We start from the raw sequence: 19,628 nt of genomic DNA, 5'->3' as shown, positions 1-19,628 counted from the left end.
CAGTGTCTCGACCACTGGAGTATTAACTATTAATATAATTTATCATTATCTTTTAGAATTTTTGGTTACATTATGAACTGCTTATTAGAAACCTTGTTTCCAATTTGCAATTCTTAGCGATAAGGATGTATAGTATAGTATAATGTAGCTATACATTTATACATTTTATAATTTTTAACATTGCATATTTTTGTGATTTTGATTGATTTGAACTTTGAATGCTTTGAATAAAAAAAATCGTGCCCACGCATCTTTAATATTTTTGAACCACTATTCACACTATTAACAATTTATTAGGAATTTTGTATTCGATTTTCAAGCTGTTTGATGCAACAAATTTTGTTTTATCAATATTTACAGGAAAAAATTTAAATAATTGGAAATATATATAAATAGTTAGGAAAGAGTTTTTATTCGAGATTTAATTCACCGATCAGGATATATTATTGAATGGAGTCCAGATGAAATATTATTGTCTCCAATAATAATTTGTCAGCCCTCAGACAATATGGAAAGTACGGATCGGAGAACTCATATTAAAAACAATATAACAATTCTAGACGCCATGGGACTGTAGATTTGTTATAGATCTTTAAACATATCTTATATAATTTTAAGAAAATAAAGTAGTTAGAGAAAAATTATTGTAAGCAAAGTTTAAGTATACATTATGATATTATATTAAAACTGCATATTTAATTGTGTTATTGTACAATATAATATAATATAAAATGTAATAAACAATTTAAAAAAATTCCAAAAACATTTTGTAAGAAATAATAATTATAATTAAACAACAACAATAAATAATAATAATTTGTTCACAATTTCATAATAACCATGTTATAATTATTTCTTAGTTAAAAAACCTTGAGGGTATGATGACTGCCATCTCCATGTATCTTCACACATTTCCTTCAATGTTCTCTTAGCTTCCCATCCAAGATATGATTTGGCAAACGATGCATCACAATAAGAAGAAGCACAATCACCCGAACGACGATCAACAATATCATATTTTACTTTTTGTCCACTAACTTGACTAAACATATCAATTACCTGAGCAAAATAATTAATAAACATGATTAATTAATATAATATAATGGTAATTGGTACATTTTTTTTTATAAATATAATCCAATATCATATTTTGTATATTTTAATAAATAATAATTTAGGAATGGGTCAAACTTGAATTGTATTCAAACTTTCTACTAATTAAAAAAATTAACCATAACAAATTTTAATATAAAATAGCTATAAAACAGTGTAAAACTTAAAACTTGTTTTAGAAATTATAAATACAATATATTAATATATGATAAAATATAGTTTTCTGAGGTAGTATCTGAGTTACAATATAATTTTTAAGTTATTTTATGACTTTGTTTTATGTTATCAATTCAAAGTTTTTAATCTGTCTTTTTAAACACTATAACTACATATTTGAAAAATTATTCATTACTTGTATCACTGAGTATCCATTTCCTGTGCCTAAATTTATAGGTATAGCTCCATTTTCATCATCATTTTGTAGCTTTTTTAATGCACTAACATGACCTTCGGCCAGATCCATAATGTGAAGATAGTCTCTTACTCCTGTTCCATCAATAGTGTTATAATCGTTACCAAAAACATTTATACATGGTCGATTTCCGACAGCTACTTGAGCAACATATGGCATTAAATTGTTCGGAATTCCAGTAGGATCTTCTCCCAAAGTTCCAGAAGGATGAGCTCCAACTGGATTGAAATAACGCAAAATAATCACAAACCACTCCTAATAATAAACACAAATATTAGGTACATATTGAATTAAAATATTATTATGATTCTTGTAAAATATACTTTATCAGAATTGCATAAGTCTTGTATTATTCCTTCAATATAATATTTTGATTTAGCATATCCATTGAGTAAATTTTGACCAACCGGATGCGATTCAGTTATCGGTAGAAATTGTGGTTCACCATATACTGTAGATGAGGAGGAAAATACAAGCTTCTTTACATTGTGTTCTTTCATAACCTATAAATTAAGTTTATTATTAGTCTACATGTTATACTTTCAGTTGTTATTAAAGTTATTATTTATAGTAGTTACACTTTACATACTTGAAATAAATTGATTGATCCTGAGACATTGACTCGATAATAAGTCAAAGGAATGATACATGATTCACCAACAGCTTTTAATCCAGCAAAATGAATAACACAACAGAAATTATGCTAAAAATACAAAAAATACATAAATAAATATTACTGATCATAATATTATGCGTATTATGTTCTTAATAGCTCAGTTACTCATCACAAGTATTCACTATTCGTAAAATCCTACAAAGAGAGCGCCTTTCCTGACGACACATTGCAGCTGACCAACATTTACAGGATACTCCAGATTTTCTAGGAAAAGTTTTTTTCTGAGCTCACTTTTATTCTACTCGCAAACAGCTTCCTTCCTCTACCTCTAGCCTCACCGCGTCATACGGTCATAACCACCTCCTTCCCTATATGCTCAGGACCTATACCCCTTGAACAACCTGTTTTTTTTTGTATTTATATTTATTATTCTACAACTGTTTATCATAAGTTTTTAATAGTATATTATATCTTTACTACATTGTAATTGTCATTTGAATTCAAATAAATAAATAAATAACAAGCAAGGGTAAAGTGCACTATTTAAAACAAATTTTTACTACTGATAATTTAATATTATCATTAATTTTTACATAAAATTAGAAATTCAAAAATGAATTTTGATGATGATACATAGCCAGAAATTAAAAATATGGCATTGTTCTATCTACATTAGTGAGAATAATGTTATATGTCATAAATAATCATTAGGTATATAAACTAAACACTTTTACATATATATTGTAAGATTTATATAATAATAAGTATAATGAAACATAAAGCTAACCTTATCAAATACTTTGGAGAGTGAATCATAATCCAAGAGATCAACGTTATAGAATGTGACTGTCTTTCCAACTAATTTTTCAACTTGCGATATAGGTACTGGATTTTGTCCTTCATTTCCTAAATTAATAATATTTTAAAATAGAATACAACAGATTGTTAGTTTTATTTAGAATTATGTGAATCAGTGTTGGGAAAGTTCACTTAAAAACTGAACTAGAAGTAAAACTGAAGTAACTAGATCAATATGTAGAAATAAGTTTAAATAAAATATTCTAAAATTATTATTTGGAATATTTTCAATTTTTACACATAATTCTATTACAAAAATGTATATGATTTGAACAGCCTGAAATCATATAAGTTTTCTTCAAATATGAATTTTGTTCACATTCTATTTAAAAAAAAAAAACAAAAAGTATTTATTACAATTTACAATTTATTAATAGAATTCACTAAACATATTAACATGAACTATCCAAACACTGATTTAGATACAATATACAAGATAAGAGCAAGCATAATAAACAATAATACAGTTCATAAAATAGATTAGATGTAAAAGCATGAAAAATAGTTATAAATTATAACTTATATTTAACTCCATTCCAATGCTTACGGCTTAACCAATTGATGTCAATATATAACTAATATAATTATAAAAATGTTATATTTTATTAAAAATGTTATTATTAAGTTTTAAATACTTAATATCAATTTAGTTTTAAAACTATAAAATCTACTTTTATTGTATTTGGCATATTTGCATATTATGGCAATTGTGTTAATTGATTTGTTAGATACATTATAATAATAATAATTTAAGATTTAAATTACCTATTAAATAATCATTTTTTTGTCACAATTAATGTCTTACTATGATTTAAACAATGCAATAAACTAATAACAAACTATAAAAAAGGTTTCATTATTAAAAAAATATATAATTATGATTAATATTAGATAATAGTATTTCTAAGAACGAATCTGTATTATTAAAATTTGATAAAATAAAATAAATATTTCTAGAGGAATGAGTACAGTATCTCATTTAATAGTTTGACACATATTAATAAAATGTAGTATAACATACCTTTACATGCATTTGACAAATTATCTAAGACCACCACCTCATACCCTGATTCAATTAAAGGTATAATAGTATGGCTACCAACATACCCTGCGCCACCAGTTAACAAAACACATTTGCTCTTTGTACTATCCATTTTGTGAATAATTATTGTAACCAGGAATATTTTTCACCAACAAAATTCTAAAAAAATAAAATATATTCATAACAAAATAAAATTATTTTAATTATTTTCATATAATTATACAATTTATACAAATTGAAGTATAAAAAAGACAAAAACCGAACCCTTTTATAGTAGTATTATTCATAATAATATGTTCTACATTAAAGATAATTATGCAATATATAAATATTAAATTCAAAATCAGAAAATATAGATTTATAGAGTAAAATGAAAAACGTAATACCTATTATTTATTAACAACGTTAAGTAAGCTCTTTCTACATTTACAGTAAGATGTATAATACAAATGTATTAACTGATATTTTAAATGTAAATATAGGTAACTTTAATATAAGTATATAGTTTTTAAAACCTTTATTTATTGATTACCATTCAATTCAAAGTAATATAAGTGGATACCAATTACCAACACTTCAATATATATTTTATAAATAATTTAAATACATATATAAAAATAAAAATTGTTAATAATCACTTAAAACTTAAAATTAAAATATAAAAGTTTTACCTTACAACACAGAAACAGACATTTTGTTCAAGTAATGCTAAGTCATTATATTGAACATGATAGTTAATATGTTACAACTTATAAGTAATAAAACTATAATAGAGTATAGATAAGATAAACTAAAAATTTCAAGGACATAAATGTAAACATTACGTCAATGTTAATCTTTTGAGTTTTGACGGCATAAACATAAAACTTACTATATACAATATTTATCAATACCAATTAATTAGTAGATAAATTGTTTATTATTTTTTAAATGTATAAAATATATGATCTTTATTGGCCCTATTTACGTTTATACCTGCATTTCCATATAACTAAAGTAGAGATTAAATATATATTTGTATATTTAAATATAGGACGATACACCACGCATACTAACTCCCATATTTCTTTTAATAATCCATTTATATTAAATCTAAATTGGAATTTATAGTATACATAACTATTTGAGGACTATATTTTCAATTTTAATTTAAAATTGTTATACTAATTAAACAGGATCCTGTGGCTATACAAACACTTTTTTTTCAATTGATAATCAATCTGTTTCACTGCAAAATATTAAACATACAATTTGTTATTATTTTAGTAATTTTTCAAAATTGAATTATTTATTCCTACGAAGCTTGGAAAAAAAAATGATGACGAAAATTAAGGTGCAATCAGAATTTGTTAGTTGGACTTGGTTTTGAAGTATTTAAATATTGTTGCACAATGGGTAATGTGGGCTACAGACAATTCATGGTAATCTTAGCTAGGAGTATAATGTTTAAGTGCTTTTCATCATTTTGTTTAAACTCATGAGACCTACCCAAGGTGGTTTCAGAAAACAAGTCGAGGGGTATTTTCGATTTTAACTGTCCGGCCAAGCGAGTGACCAGGCCGGTTATACCTATATTGTGTGCTTTTAGTAATTTAAAAAAAAAAATGCTTAGGAGCTAAACTAGAATTGTCCCAAGTCTTAAAAAAGGTTTTATAAAATATAAAATAGATGTTTTAATATTGAATATAGATGTATTATACTTAGTTTTTACAAATTATAAAAAGTCGATAGATTAATATTAGCTATTATAATTTTATAATAATCATAGGCCTTATAATTTCCAAACATTTTAATATAGACGTATTATCCATAGTAGTTTCACGGAATATAACAAATAGTTAGTATACAGCTAATTATTTCAAAAACTAATCATTCAAATTTTGATTTAGAAATATGAAAGTAGTCCTCTGCTTTTTACACAGAAAAAAGAATTTGGTATTACCCCAGGACACTCTTTATAAATGGAAAAAAAATTCTAATAATTTGAATATGTGGTCCTTAAGTAAAATTAAAAATTTCAAGAAATCAGAATTTAAATAAATTCTTAATTAAAGGTAAAATTGGGGTTGAGCGCGAAGAGCATGCCTATAGTGAATCACCATGTATATAATATAAATATTAAATAATACTTTATTGCTTTAATGTTTATTTTTCTATGATTAAATCAATTTGGATTTTTCCCTAATAGTAAAAATATTTATAATTATTAGATGTACTCATGTACATAATTAGAAATTTTAAGGCAAAAATGAACAAAGTAAATTATTTTAAAATGTCAAAAATTCCTAAAATCTAGTTGAAATATTTAATACAATGATAATTAATAAGATTCTTTAAATCCGAAGATTTACGAAATATAGATGTACTTACGAAGAATCTCTGAGGGTGATAATGAAACAGTTGTGATATTTAAAATTGAAAGTTGCAGATGTATTATCCATAACGCCCAAAGGCGGAATAATAATTGCACGAGACACGAGGTCGTAGGTTATTGAAATCAATTAAGTTATTTGAATTCACCATGACTGTCATTAGTATTTTGTAAATATTAAATGGCGGTGAATAATTATGACATTGTGATAGTGACTATTGGCATTTAGCATTTTAATTCGTAGTGACTACTGACAAACCACGATACTGGAAGATTGTCTAACTTCTAAAAACGCAAATCATAGGTATTCATAAAAATTATTTAAATATATTTATTTATTATAATTTAATATAATCATAGAGCAAAAATAACAACAATAATAATTTTGCTTATAATGTCTATATTATTTAATATCCTTATCTACGGACCGCGCCACCGCGGTCAAAAATATTATGATTTGTTGTATTATTTGTGTGATAAAAGATTACATGTTATCACAAATGGTGTGTGAAGTGAACGATCACGGACTAATTTCCGGACCGGCTCAAGGGAAAATAGTGAACTAGGCAAAATCAAATTTTGTCGCCCTTAACTATAGAATATTATCAGTATTTTAAAAATGCCGCCCTCTTACTAATGTGCAGCTTAAGTGCCGCCCTAGCCCCTAGGTTTGGGCCTATGTCGCCTACCCCTTGAGCCGGGCCTGACTAATCTATCTTTGTCCGCGTCTTAGATCATATTTTATCTCTTTCTAATCCAACAAGTTCCACATCTAGTGAAAGAAAATTGTCAGCAACTTACGAATAAATTCTTATATATGGTCAACTATGTTATCAAATCGATTATATAAGTTGGGTATAAGTCTATTATGGCTATTGAAAGAGACTTATCAAATATTCTACATAAAGAAGACATTTCAAAAACTACTAGAATGTTGTAGCTATGTGGATAAGTATATATATCTATGTATATATCTATATTCTATATATATAAAATGACTTGTCCTGAGTGATTCATCATCGCCTAGCCGGAACCGCTGAAGCTATATGAGTATGACATTTGGACAGTAGTTTTGTTTTGTGATGTAGACACTCACTAAGAAAGGATTTTTCAAAATTCAACCACTATAGAGGGGTAAAAATAAAAAAATCATCTAGCTGGAACCACTGAAGCTATGAGTATGAAATTTAGTCGGTTGATAGTTTAATTTTATGATGAAAAAACCCCTAAGAAAGGATTTTTCAAAATTCAACCTCTGCAAGGGTTAAAAGCGTTAAAAGTGGTAAAAATGAAAAAAAAATTACCCAGCCGGAACTATTTTAAGTACACTGTATAAACATTTTTTTCAACTACAAAGCTACCTATAGGCTATATTTTATCACGCACTTCACTGTGTCTGCAATCTAACGCAGGTAAATTGCTTACCTACTTGATAATATACTGTTCGCATAACCTTAAGCGAGACTCATGGGCAACTCAACGTGTGATGGCTAAAAATTAAAATATAATATGATTTTGCTTCCATATGCACAGCGGCCACAGCAAATTACACCTAAAAGGAGTTAATTAATCACAATTTTTTCCCCGGGCACCGCCGGGTTATTCAGCTATAACTTATAAGTGTGTATATATACATATATAAATATAAAATCCATGTCTGTGTCACAGTAACCACTTATCAATATCCATTTATTGTGAACATTACGAATATTTTTTAATTTCTACGGTCTAAAAATTAAAACGCATTTTCGTATAATCTATATTTATTCTACCTATATTATCAATATGTCGAATATTGTAGCTCTCGACGACTGTTCGACCGATATCAAGATCTCGTCCCCAACCGAATTGATGCAATCGGTTTTCGAAGATCCCCGGAGGAATATACTGAAACCGTCGGAGAGCTGCAATGTCAAGAGCTTTCGGGTGCATTCAAGATATGCATCGATTCCTAATATGACTTTGAGTTCGAATTCAGCAGCCACGGCACCAGAGGTCGGGTGGAAATCAACACCCAATTTAATGCTGCTGGCTAACAACGATATCCGGATAAGTAGAATGTCTCGATTTCCAAGGTTTGCAGGTGCACTGGCAAATTGTATCCATGCCTAACATCACCGTGCTTACAAATTCTGCGGGCGATGCACCCGAGTTTGAATTTCCGTCCGTCAAGTTCACAGAGTTGCCTGCAGTTTCGACCTATTCACCATATGCTGAATCGTCTATTGCGATGTTGATGCCCTAGCCACAGCAGAAGTTAGCCGGATCGGGACACCGTTACCCGTCTCAGCGTTTTTGCCCCTGCAGGTTTGAAAGGTAGAAGCCGACGTACGGCAGTCGTCAAGTCCGGCACAAAACATGGATGCGGGGACGGCCTGACGATAAACCGCGGTCAGGCCTAGACGTCCACGCCGTTCGTTTTGAAGCCGGACGAAGAGATTCGTCAGGCGAATGTGTTGTTATGGTACTACTAACGTAGATCCGTAATGTATAGAGTATTTATTAGGTTTTATAACGAGTGTTTGGGCACCGGAACTTAAGCGTCCCCACCCGACTCCCACCGTCATCTCATTCGTGTCATCGGCTCTTCGGCGAGTGTTTCTTGTCTCGTCACAGTCATATGTTTTCGCGCGTTTTCCTTAGTCATACGCGCTTGTATACCTACTAACTTTGCTTAGCGATGTAAATTCTATATTAATTTGTAGAATTATCTATTTCATTGATATTTATTGGTAGGCATTTGGGTTAGGTGAGCGGTGAACCTCGGTTACATTCGCATAGTACGTACGTCGGTTGGTTGAGGCGTTTGTTGATGGTGGACTTCTGGGATGTTGGTCACTACTTCGATGGTTAAAAATGTTGAGGGTTTCTGTATGAGATGTTAGGATCTTTACCAAGAAGTTGAGGGGGTTTGGGATGAATTGCTTGTAAATGGTGCAGCATTTATAACTGGCTGGGTGGGTACGGGGTGCGTTAACAGGATGCACATTTTTCAAGCATATCTGGAAATTTCATGCAGGACAGAGTTGAGTGGTTGCTACCACATTTCAAATATTTTAAGAGGATGTCAGCGCACTATTTGATTTCTCTCTCTAGCCCACGCGCAACATAGGCAAAATGCATTTGCGCTGAATCGTTTTTTCTATGTTTTTAAGTAATCTTAAAGTAAAATCACTCATGACAAAAAAGATATAGAATAATATTTTTGAGGGAATGACATATCGATTTCTTTAAATATTGTTTCAAAACGATTTAAACATAATTTAAATTAATAAAATTTTTTTGTTTATTTTGAAAGTCGAATACAAAGTCAAATAACAACAAAATATAAGACCCATATGTCATTCCCTCTAAAATATTGTTTTCTATCTTTTTTGTAATAGGTGATTTTACTCTAAAATTACTTAAAAACATAGAAAAAACGATTCTGCGCAAATGCGTTATGTCTATGTTGCGCATGGGTCAGAGAGAAAACAAATAGTGCGCTGACATCCTATTAATAGGTAAGCGCAGTAGTTTCATGTTTGACAATTTAGATGTTGGAGTATCTGTCGTTTTATGTGGGGCTGTTCAATTTTTATTTCAGTGTGTAGTAGCAATGATATTGAGAAAATCTAAATTAAGGTTAAAAACTTGGGCAGTGATATTTTTGTTTGGAGGTGTTCTATATTAATATCGTTTCCAATCGAATGATCGATTTCCCGGATTACTGAGGGAATTATTTTAAGAACACAAAGAACTAATACAACTATTTTTAAATAATTATTAGGTATATATTCGTAACGTAATTCGTAAGTGACGCAATACACGTACAATACATAGTTGTAAAAATGAACTACTTGGGAAAATAATACTTGCAGTTATATCGAATATTGATAATATATTTAGAAAATCTTATGATATAAATTATAAATTATTTAATTTCTGTTATTTATCAATCTAGTATTACGATCTACCTTCTACGGATTATTATAGTATATAGTATAGGTACACGGCTTAAGAAAATCTTAAGAAAACCACGGGGCGTAGTGTAGACGTGTATTAATATGAATTGATAAATATAATAGTATTGAACATAATTATAAAACCGTTCATATTGATAAAAATCTATAGTAGATATCATTAAAGATTTAATTTCTTATTGATTAAACAAAAATTGGATTTGGTCATGAATGGCAATGAATGTGCAAAATGCAAATAATTTAAACAATTCATTTAATACATTTTGGATAAAGTCGAATGGAATAAAGATCAAAGACAAGGTGCAAATTAAAGTTCATACTTACTGACATTTGCAAAGGCACCTGAAAAAATTTTTCTTGGAAGAAGTATATAAGTAGTATTAACTCGGCTTAATAGGATTTTTATAATGGTGACCTTTATTTTTTTTCATAGAACCACTTTCAATTTGTTATATTGTAATTTATCATAATATATTCAATTTAAACATTTTCTGGAAAGCCAGGGAGGCAGTGTCCCCCTTCCGGGCGCGTATGGACATTAATTTTATATGTGAAACCATTTTTGAAATACGTATAATTTCACTTTACAAATTATTATTAAAATCCTCGATTTATCATTTATAAGAATAAGTGTTTTAATGGATTTCTTTACAATGTACTTATATATCTAAATACATTTATATAAAAACAAAATGGCATATGAAAACAGTTAATGGTACATAATAACTATTTACAATAAACAATACATTATACTGTAAATTATATTAACAATATTACACTACAAATATTTTATTAGTCGTCAAATTCAGATTCAGAATCAGAGATGTCATCTTTTATGGTTACTAAATGTAAAGTATTGGGTTCCGTGAGTTCCGTTTCCAAAAGTTCATCGGTGATGAAGTCGATTTCAAAGAACTTATCTTCTTCTTTGATGACGTGATTTATAAAATTTTTCCACATCTGAGGTGTAACTAGTTCCACACCTTCGTGTAGTAGTTTTTGTACATCTGGTAATTTGAATGTCGTATTATTTGTTTTGACATAGCGTTTTACAAAGGACCATGCCAACTCGATTGGGTTTAACTCAGAATGATATGGAGGTAACCTAAGTACTATTTTATTATTTTCTTTTGCTAATTCATCAATTACGTATTTTTCACAAACCGGTCGAAATTGTTCTGCCTCCTCTAATAGTTGATGTTTAACCATTGGTCGATGAATTAACTTTCCTTTATCCTCCAACCATTTAATAATTTTACCTTTTTCCCACGAAATGAGGGGAAACGTATCTTTTTTGACCGAATGGTACGATGCAGTATCCATAACGATCACTGCGTTGTCTTCCAGCAACGATATAATGCCACTAAACCATTCGTAAAATGTAACATCATTTATTTCGTCATGATAATCGCTAGAATTGTTTTTTGATTCAAAATCCCAAAGACCACCAGCAACAAACCCATCAGACGATCCTATGTGAACAACAATTAATTGTTTTCCTTTACCTGATGGATTCTTTTGTCCAGATTGAATTGTGGTATCGACTGATTTAGCTGATTCTTCTACGTTTATCCAAGATTCATCAAGGTAATAAATTTGACGACCATGGCTACGATAATATCTAATAGATTCCAAGTACTTTTGTCTCCAGCAGACTATATCACCTCTTTCGATTAAAGCAAAATTTCGTTTTGTTTTAGTGTATACGAAATTTAAGTCTTTTAATAATAATTGCAAAGATGAACGCGAAAAATTCGATAAGCTGGGATCGTCATTGATTGATGCCATTATTTTTTCAAAAGTTGGAAATTCTTTTCGATGCCAAAACCCATGTATTTTTCGTCGAATAGCATTTTTATCAAATTCATTAACTTTTTCAGTTAACTTTGGTCTTACTTTTTTTCTATTAGGAGAAGAAATCGTACCTTTTCTCTTATATTCAGATAAAGTCATTGAAATTGTGCGTTGACCAATACCGGTTTCCTGTGACATCAATTTGATGAGGTCTATGTATTTAAGGTGTCGTTGATCTGGCAGTGTGGCTTGCTCTGTCATTTTTGATATGTACAAATTGATAATCATTTGTCTCTGTTGACAACCAACAAACTGGAAAAAAAAATGTTTGATATCAGCACAATAGTACATATACTGCATAGGTAAATTATTTGTAAACTATTTCAAAACACCTTCATCACTTCGACTAGAACGAGTTGAGCACTTTACATTATTATGATATCATGTATACCTACAAATTACAATAAAAAATATGTGTAATTATTGCAGACTGCTTTCTATACATTACTGTGGGTGGAATAAGGAAAATGTTGACCAGATTAATAACTATAATAATTCAATATTTTATAATGTTTTGATTGAAAAAATAACCATATTGCATGAAAATAAACGGTTTCGTTAAATTACACTGAGGCTCCACTCAGAATCGTTTTACCGAAGAAATGATATAGGTATTGTTTATTTAAGATGTACCTGATACATACATCAACTATAGTGCGTTTCATAACAACTGCGACTCGACTCTAACGCGCCTCGTGGAGTTTTTTCATAAGGGTTTCTAAAACTAGCGCGTAATAATGCGCAGAAAATTTAAAATTGATAACGAATATTCTACACATTTTTTCGATCCTAGTTTGAAAGCCCCTGGTTTGAGACAAAACCGCCACGAAGAGCGTTAGCGTCGAGTCGCAGTTGCTATGAAACGCACTATACTATAGTGACTATAGTATCCGAAGAGCGAAGTATACCCTGGTGCGATATTTTCAGCATTTATATAATATTGTAATCAAATAATAATAATAATTCATGCTCACCTTTCCACGTGGATTTTTTTTGACTGGTACGACAGCATTAAACTTTTCTTCCATTCTATAAACAAATTGAACACACAAGTAAAGAAATGAATATAAACTATGAAATTGTAACACAGTCACACAGAATACAATAGTCACAGTAATTAACAGAAAACGTTGTTATTACTCAGTAGTTTCAAGTTTGTTTACAAATTGTATTATCAATGAGCATTGAATACGAGTAGCACAAGACGCGACGGTGCATAGTTCGTTTGACGGCCTGCAGCACGGTGATTGCCGAACAGGCGCTACGTGAGATTGGTGGTGGGGGATGCGTGGACTAAGACTTTTTTTGGTCGCTATCACAGACTGGAAACGACATGGTGTGCGGTTGATGGCCCGCAAAAGATTTCTCAGTTATCATCTTAGATCATATATTTAGCCAGTAGCTCTATCCATGAACACGGTCTTGGAAGATAAGGTCGGACAACTATAAGTTATCAGCATTCCGCTTAGTGAGGCAAATCCATTTCAAAATTTTTCCGCTGTACAATTGAGCGCTGCCCTGCAGACTTTTTTTGAGGTTATGGCTTTATAGTATTATACAAGTTTAAAATAACCTTCGACCATAATATTAACTAGCTAGTTTATATGGTCAGAGAAAATAATATAATAATATAGTCCTTAAAAATAACCCCGAATGCCAAATAAATATTGTCCTTAACCTCAAAATAAGTCTAGCCGGCAGCGTTTTTGCGACAACTTGGGAAATGTTTTTGCCTCATTGAGCGGAAATATTGTAATAGGCGGGAGGGTGGGAAGTTGTCCGACCTTATCTTCTAAGACTGTGCCATAGTATATAATCTAAGCTTATAATCAAGGCTATAGATAGTACTATCTTTAATTGTGGTTATCATCAACTTTTTTTTCAATATTTTCAGTACTTCCGGTGGTTTTGTTTGGTGTCACATTTTGTATCTTAGACCGTGTTTTATACAGATGGCGCTGCAAACTCTCAAAAAATATTGTAACCCCCCTGCATTTGCCTCTTGGACATACTTTCGAGGCTAATGATAAGCTGCTTGTTTTCACTTCATTATATCAGTTGTAGTCGCCACCTACTCTACTCCCAGACGCCAGTTGCTCTCTCTCACCAGACAGAGGATAGCGATAACTGATAAGTGAGGTAAATCCTTTAGGTATATTCTTTACTCTACGGGTAAAACCACGGGTATAGTTAATATGGTTGCACGACGGCTTATATTGGATCACATAGTATCTATATCCGTGGGTAAAAAAGTATTAAAAGGAAAAAAATATCATAATTATTATCTAACTGTAATTAAAAATATAAAAATAATAAAATTGTGTTCTCTATCCGGCATTCCAAATTATTTTTAATAACGTAATTAAGAGGCATGCGTTGTCTCCGTCTTACAAATGCACAACATAGCAAAATATGTTTTGTGCGGGACAACTATGCTCCCTCGGTATTTATAGTAGAATTATCAAAATTCCACAACGCATAGGTGTCGTAGCGTTTTTATTATTTGGATAACATAAATACAATTTAAGTTTTCAGTTTGAGAACATTAGGTTTTTTTTTTTTCGTTTAATTATAAAAAAATATTTGGTAAATGCTATCAAAAAAACGCTTGCCAAGTCAGGGATTGGCATGTAAACTTTCTTGATTTTTAATTAAAAGACTCCAAACAACAAAGTCCGTTCTCCAGTTTCGGAAATCTTCTTTGCTAAATAAAAATGTAGCAAAAAGTAACTCTTTTTTATCAGTAAAAAATTTTAATTCCACATTTTGCGTCTACTTGATAAACCCTTTTTAATGAGTTATCAACCAACTTTGTAGCTATCATAGTTTAAATGAAAAGTTAAAAAATAGCAATTTTAGGACTGTTCACGCCGACGTTTTTTTTATGAATTCAAGCGGTTATACCGCTTGGGTGTGATCAAATCTCTCTCATTTATATTTTATATTAAAGCTAGCTAAACCCTCTTACTCATCATTACTGAGTTACATTTTTATTATTTTCCTATTTAACACAAATTCTTGAAGTTTTTAAAATTTAGACTTTATTAATTTAAATTACCATACTTTCTTGATTAAAAATCAAGAAAGTAAAACAAAAACGCTACGACACAGATAACGTTATCGCCATGTTGTGCATTTGTAAGACAGAGACAATACATGCGGGTATAGCGTCCTCTGAACAGGGTTAATTCGAAAATACAATAGGTACGTTATAGCATAGCGGCATAATGGTTATGCGATGAAGTACATTTACCACTTATATAAAAACAGCTATAAACATAAATTATAATATAAATGTTTTACTGAATATGAAGAAAATTTAAGAAAAAGTGTATCACCAGAATTTGATAATATCATGAATCATGATCATCTAATTTGTAGTAATATCACAAATATATCATAAAACCTGTTAGTTCATTATTTAGCTCAACTAAGCTTCAAAAAAGATATTTTAACGATGCCTAACCTCTTTCCTTATAATTTTAATTTGGTTACTCCAGTTTATAAAGTGACACAAAAAAATTTAAATAATATTACAGAGAATATCTTTAAAACACCTAACAAAACAGTTAATTTAAAATAACCCACAGAGGGCTTACCTATATCTAAATCAATAAGGGATATTTTTGTGGTTGTACCAATGTAAAGCTATATTATAAATTCTATACTATACTACTAGTATTTATAATCATTGATAATATGTTAATGATAGCTAGTATTTGTAGACCGCGGAAAAAATTAGTTCGAAAATTGTGTAAACTTATCAATTGATAAATAATTAAGATTTCCTAATTTACCTGTAATAGTGTTATAACTGAGAGCAATGATAGTGCTGCGTGCCGTATCCACAACATTTTTTTTTGGGGGGGACTTAATTTTATTCTTTTTGCTTTTGTAGAACAAGAATACTTATCACTTGTTACTTCCCCAGTGCCCCCTACGGAATTGAATAATGGCCATAGCGCTATATCAATATTTTTCCTTGGGAAGGGTGGGGGAGAGCTGAAAAATGTTTGCAAACAGAACGGTAGGGATCTTTTTCTTTTTTTTTTATCGAATTTCCAACCGACCCGAACTTGATAAAACTGTTTTGCGCGGGACAATTTTATTTCCTCTGTATTTATAGTAGAATTACCAAAATTCTACAACGCATCGGGAAGAACTTTATGTCTTTATCTGTGTCTATCTGTTAGGTTTTATCATTTGAATAAATGCATTTAAAGTTATTATTTAGAGAAGTATAGACATATTATTAATATGTCTAAGTAGAGAACATTAGATTTTATTTGTTTTTTTTCATTTAAGTAATCAGGGCTTAAAACCGTTCCCAATAGTCAGTAATATTTTTTAAAACCGGTAACCGGTTATCGTTTAATTTTGATATTATGGTAACCGGTAACCGTTTCTTTAAATATATTTCAAACACTATGATAATCGTAAATCGTTTAAGAACTGTTGATAAGGTTTTTTGGTAATCAGTTACCGGTTTTTAAAAATCGTATTTTTTAAAACAGTTTATTTTGTGGGTTGATAACACAACTATTATTATTACAAAATCAAAAACTTAATATTATGCTTTAATTTGGTCGATTTCACTTAATTTTGATATTTATTTTTACAAACTGCTTTTAAGTTTAAAACTTATTATGATCAAGATAATGGGTATCTTAAAAAATCCAAAAATTAAATTGTATACAATTTTTTTATTGTTAAGCGGCGTTCACATTAGTTGTGCATCACGTAAGATTTGGTGTGCGGCACGCACGCTATCCGTTGGCCTACGGATCGCTTGCGCCGCAAAATTTTAAACAATGTAATTTTGCTCAAGGACCCACCTTTATAATTGTCTTATTTATAACTGTAAAAAACCACAATTAAATAAAATAATTTTCCAAGATGAGACTAAGAGTGATACATTGACACAGAACTTTTTATATATTACAGTACACCAAAACCCGAGTGTGCAGAACGCTGAACGAGCATTAACACGATATAATAACAACGTAAATCTCAGACTTTATTCTTGATTAAAATATCGTAAATAGTAGTAAATACTAAATAGACTAATAAGCCCTTATTCCACCAATTATTTCGGAATAGAAATCAGCGCACGACGACGACGACGTTTTTGATGGTATTTATAATATATAGATATACCTATTATATATACAGAGTGTAACAGATAGAACTGACTTTTGTTCTAATCAATATTTTAAAAAATTATTTTATAAATAATTTATAGCCATTTGCGCTACATGTGTAATAATAAAAAAAAATTATTTTTATTTTTTAATATTGAAAATTTTGAATGAATTCAAAATAGCCAATTTGTGAAACTCACTATATAAGAACGATTTGGATGGTAAAAACATTTATCTAAGTCAAGTAGTTTATTTTTTAGAAATTTTTTAAATATCAATATTTTTTTGATCAAATTAATTTGGAACACAATATTATTTTTGGAAATTTGCTAACATGGGTATATTTCTAAAACTATTTACTAATCGTATAATTTTATCAATTTTTGTTAAATAGCATTAATTATTTTTTTTTGGTCAGTTCTTTCTGTTACACTTTGTATATGATATTCAGAACAGATAAGCAATTAATTGGGGAAAAAAATTTAAAAATAGCTGGAAAATTAAAGTATTATAATCATGACATAATTCGTGTATCAAATATCACGAAAAAACGTTATTTTGGTCGGGAATAGGTTTTGGTTATAGAACCGTGATTGAAAATACAAGGTAACCACTTTGATATTGATATTAATATTTATATATTTACGTTGATTACCACCGATAACCAATAATCGCTTCCAGCATTCCAAAACTAAAAGTGTTTATCGATTTTCAGTTCACAAATGTACGGGTTTTTACCGGTTTTGAGGCCTTGATTTAATTATTAAAAGTTATTGGTCAGTGTTATCAAAAAAAAAATGAAAACACTACTACTCAGATAAAAGTTCTTCCCTATTCGTTGTGGAATTTTGATAATTCTACTATAGTAGATTTAAACACAGAGGAAGTAAAGTTGTCCCGGGCAGAACAGTTTTTCTCATGTTGTACATTTGTAAGACGGAGACAACACATGCGGGTGGGACGAAGTCCTCTTACAAATTATGATCCATAAGGGATAAGTTCATAAACATTAAGGTGGTATAATATTTTATTATATTATCTATTATCTACTAGAACGGCTAGAACTGGCTGCGAACGGTTAAGATATTGGTTATTGCAATGCTTAACCTAATCAAATCCGATAATCATCGTACCCGACTGTGCAGATTGAATGGATTTGGGAATAGGTGCCTACAGGAAATGACTTCATAGGCGGTACTATTGTAGAGATAAGAAACGAAATGTGATGGGATAATGTTAAGTACACGGGTTCAAACGCCAATGTAGGTAACACGTTTTAAAATTAATTTTATCTCATTAGTCAATAGTTGGCTGTCTGTACGCTGTATGAAATAATTAAAGCACTTCCAGAAAATAATATTATCTTAGTTCGAAATCTCAAAGGCCCCCTTTCTCTCATTATCACACTTTTATTACTCGTACATTGTAATATTGTTTAACTTTATTCCTTATAATATGCACGATTACAACTATAATCAAATGTCCTTACTCAATACAAAATTTAATATACAAGGCATACGTCATGTACTCGTGTGTTTTAAATTTTAATATTATGGACTTAATACCTAATGCAAACCTGATTATGGCCAAGTGACTTAGCCCAAGTCTATATAATTTGCCATTACTCATATAGTTATATGTAGGTACGTCAAAATATTAAATAAATGCAACGTACCTACATAATATTAACGCTTTGAAGTATGGGTGTATTACCTAAATTTTTATATGTATTATTAATCCAATAATAATCGATTGCACACTATTTAGGAATACTGCAATCCTAACGCCAAAACGGAAAATGACAATGAACGTTCTTATACAGTGTAGAAAAAAATACAAACGTGTAAAATACAAAAGCTATTATTTAAAATCCGTTGTGGTGGACAATTAAACAAAATTTAGCAAACACGCCCGAATCACAAAATATATACGATACGTAATTACTGATCACTAATACATTTCACTCGGCACAATGCTGCAGAATGCACTATTGCGGTAAAAACGATTAAAGCCGACGTGTGGTAGGTAGGCATAACAACTAGAAACAAGTCGCACCGTGTGATAGCGTAGTGCACAGTGATCTGATTTATTATCGTTTTCGCTGTTGTTGTTGGCGCTGTCGTAAACTCGTAAACACTATATAAACACAACAGACTACAGACGGTGGTATCGGAATATTAATGAAGCGTACGCCGTGTATACAACAGACAGACTGTATGGGTGAGACTGCGCGGCAACAGCGACCGTGGGGCGCGAACC

At 30.2% G+C, this 19,628-nt stretch overlaps 1 protein-coding gene across 8 annotated transcripts; it reads right to left on the bottom strand.

Annotated features, from left to right (window-relative positions):
• Window positions 1–656: 656 nt before the first annotated feature.
• On the bottom strand, window positions 657–19,607 carry LOC132941129 (UDP-glucose 4-epimerase-like). Of its 8 annotated transcripts, none has more exons than XM_061009050.1 (7): window positions 19,083–19,406; window positions 4,021–4,200; window positions 2,929–3,047; window positions 2,115–2,228; window positions 1,849–2,028; window positions 1,466–1,780; window positions 657–1,059 (listed from the first exon to the last, which is right to left on the bottom strand). In XM_061009050.1, the coding sequence occupies exons 2-7, from the start codon at window positions 4,151–4,153 to the stop codon at window positions 850–852; spliced, it is 1,071 nt and encodes a 356-aa protein (XP_060865033.1). In that variant the 5' UTR covers window positions 4,154–4,200; window positions 19,083–19,406; the 3' UTR covers window positions 657–849. The 8 variants fall into 8 exon arrangements, 5 of the variants coding, with proteins under 5 accessions (XP_060865033.1, XP_060865031.1, XP_060865030.1 ...); XM_061009048.1 differs by lacking the exon at window positions 19,083–19,406 and adding an exon at window positions 6,412–6,791; XM_061009047.1 differs by lacking the exon at window positions 19,083–19,406 and adding an exon at window positions 4,713–4,783.
• Window positions 19,608–19,628: the final 21 nt, after the last annotated feature.

This window comes from Metopolophium dirhodum, chromosome 3 (assembly GCF_019925205.1).
Source record: "Metopolophium dirhodum isolate CAU chromosome 3, ASM1992520v1, whole genome shotgun sequence".
Taxonomy (NCBI): domain Eukaryota; kingdom Metazoa; phylum Arthropoda; class Insecta; order Hemiptera; family Aphididae; genus Metopolophium; species Metopolophium dirhodum.
The sequence above is the reverse complement of the archived record's forward strand: the minus strand, read 5'-3'. Positions and strand labels throughout refer to the sequence as shown.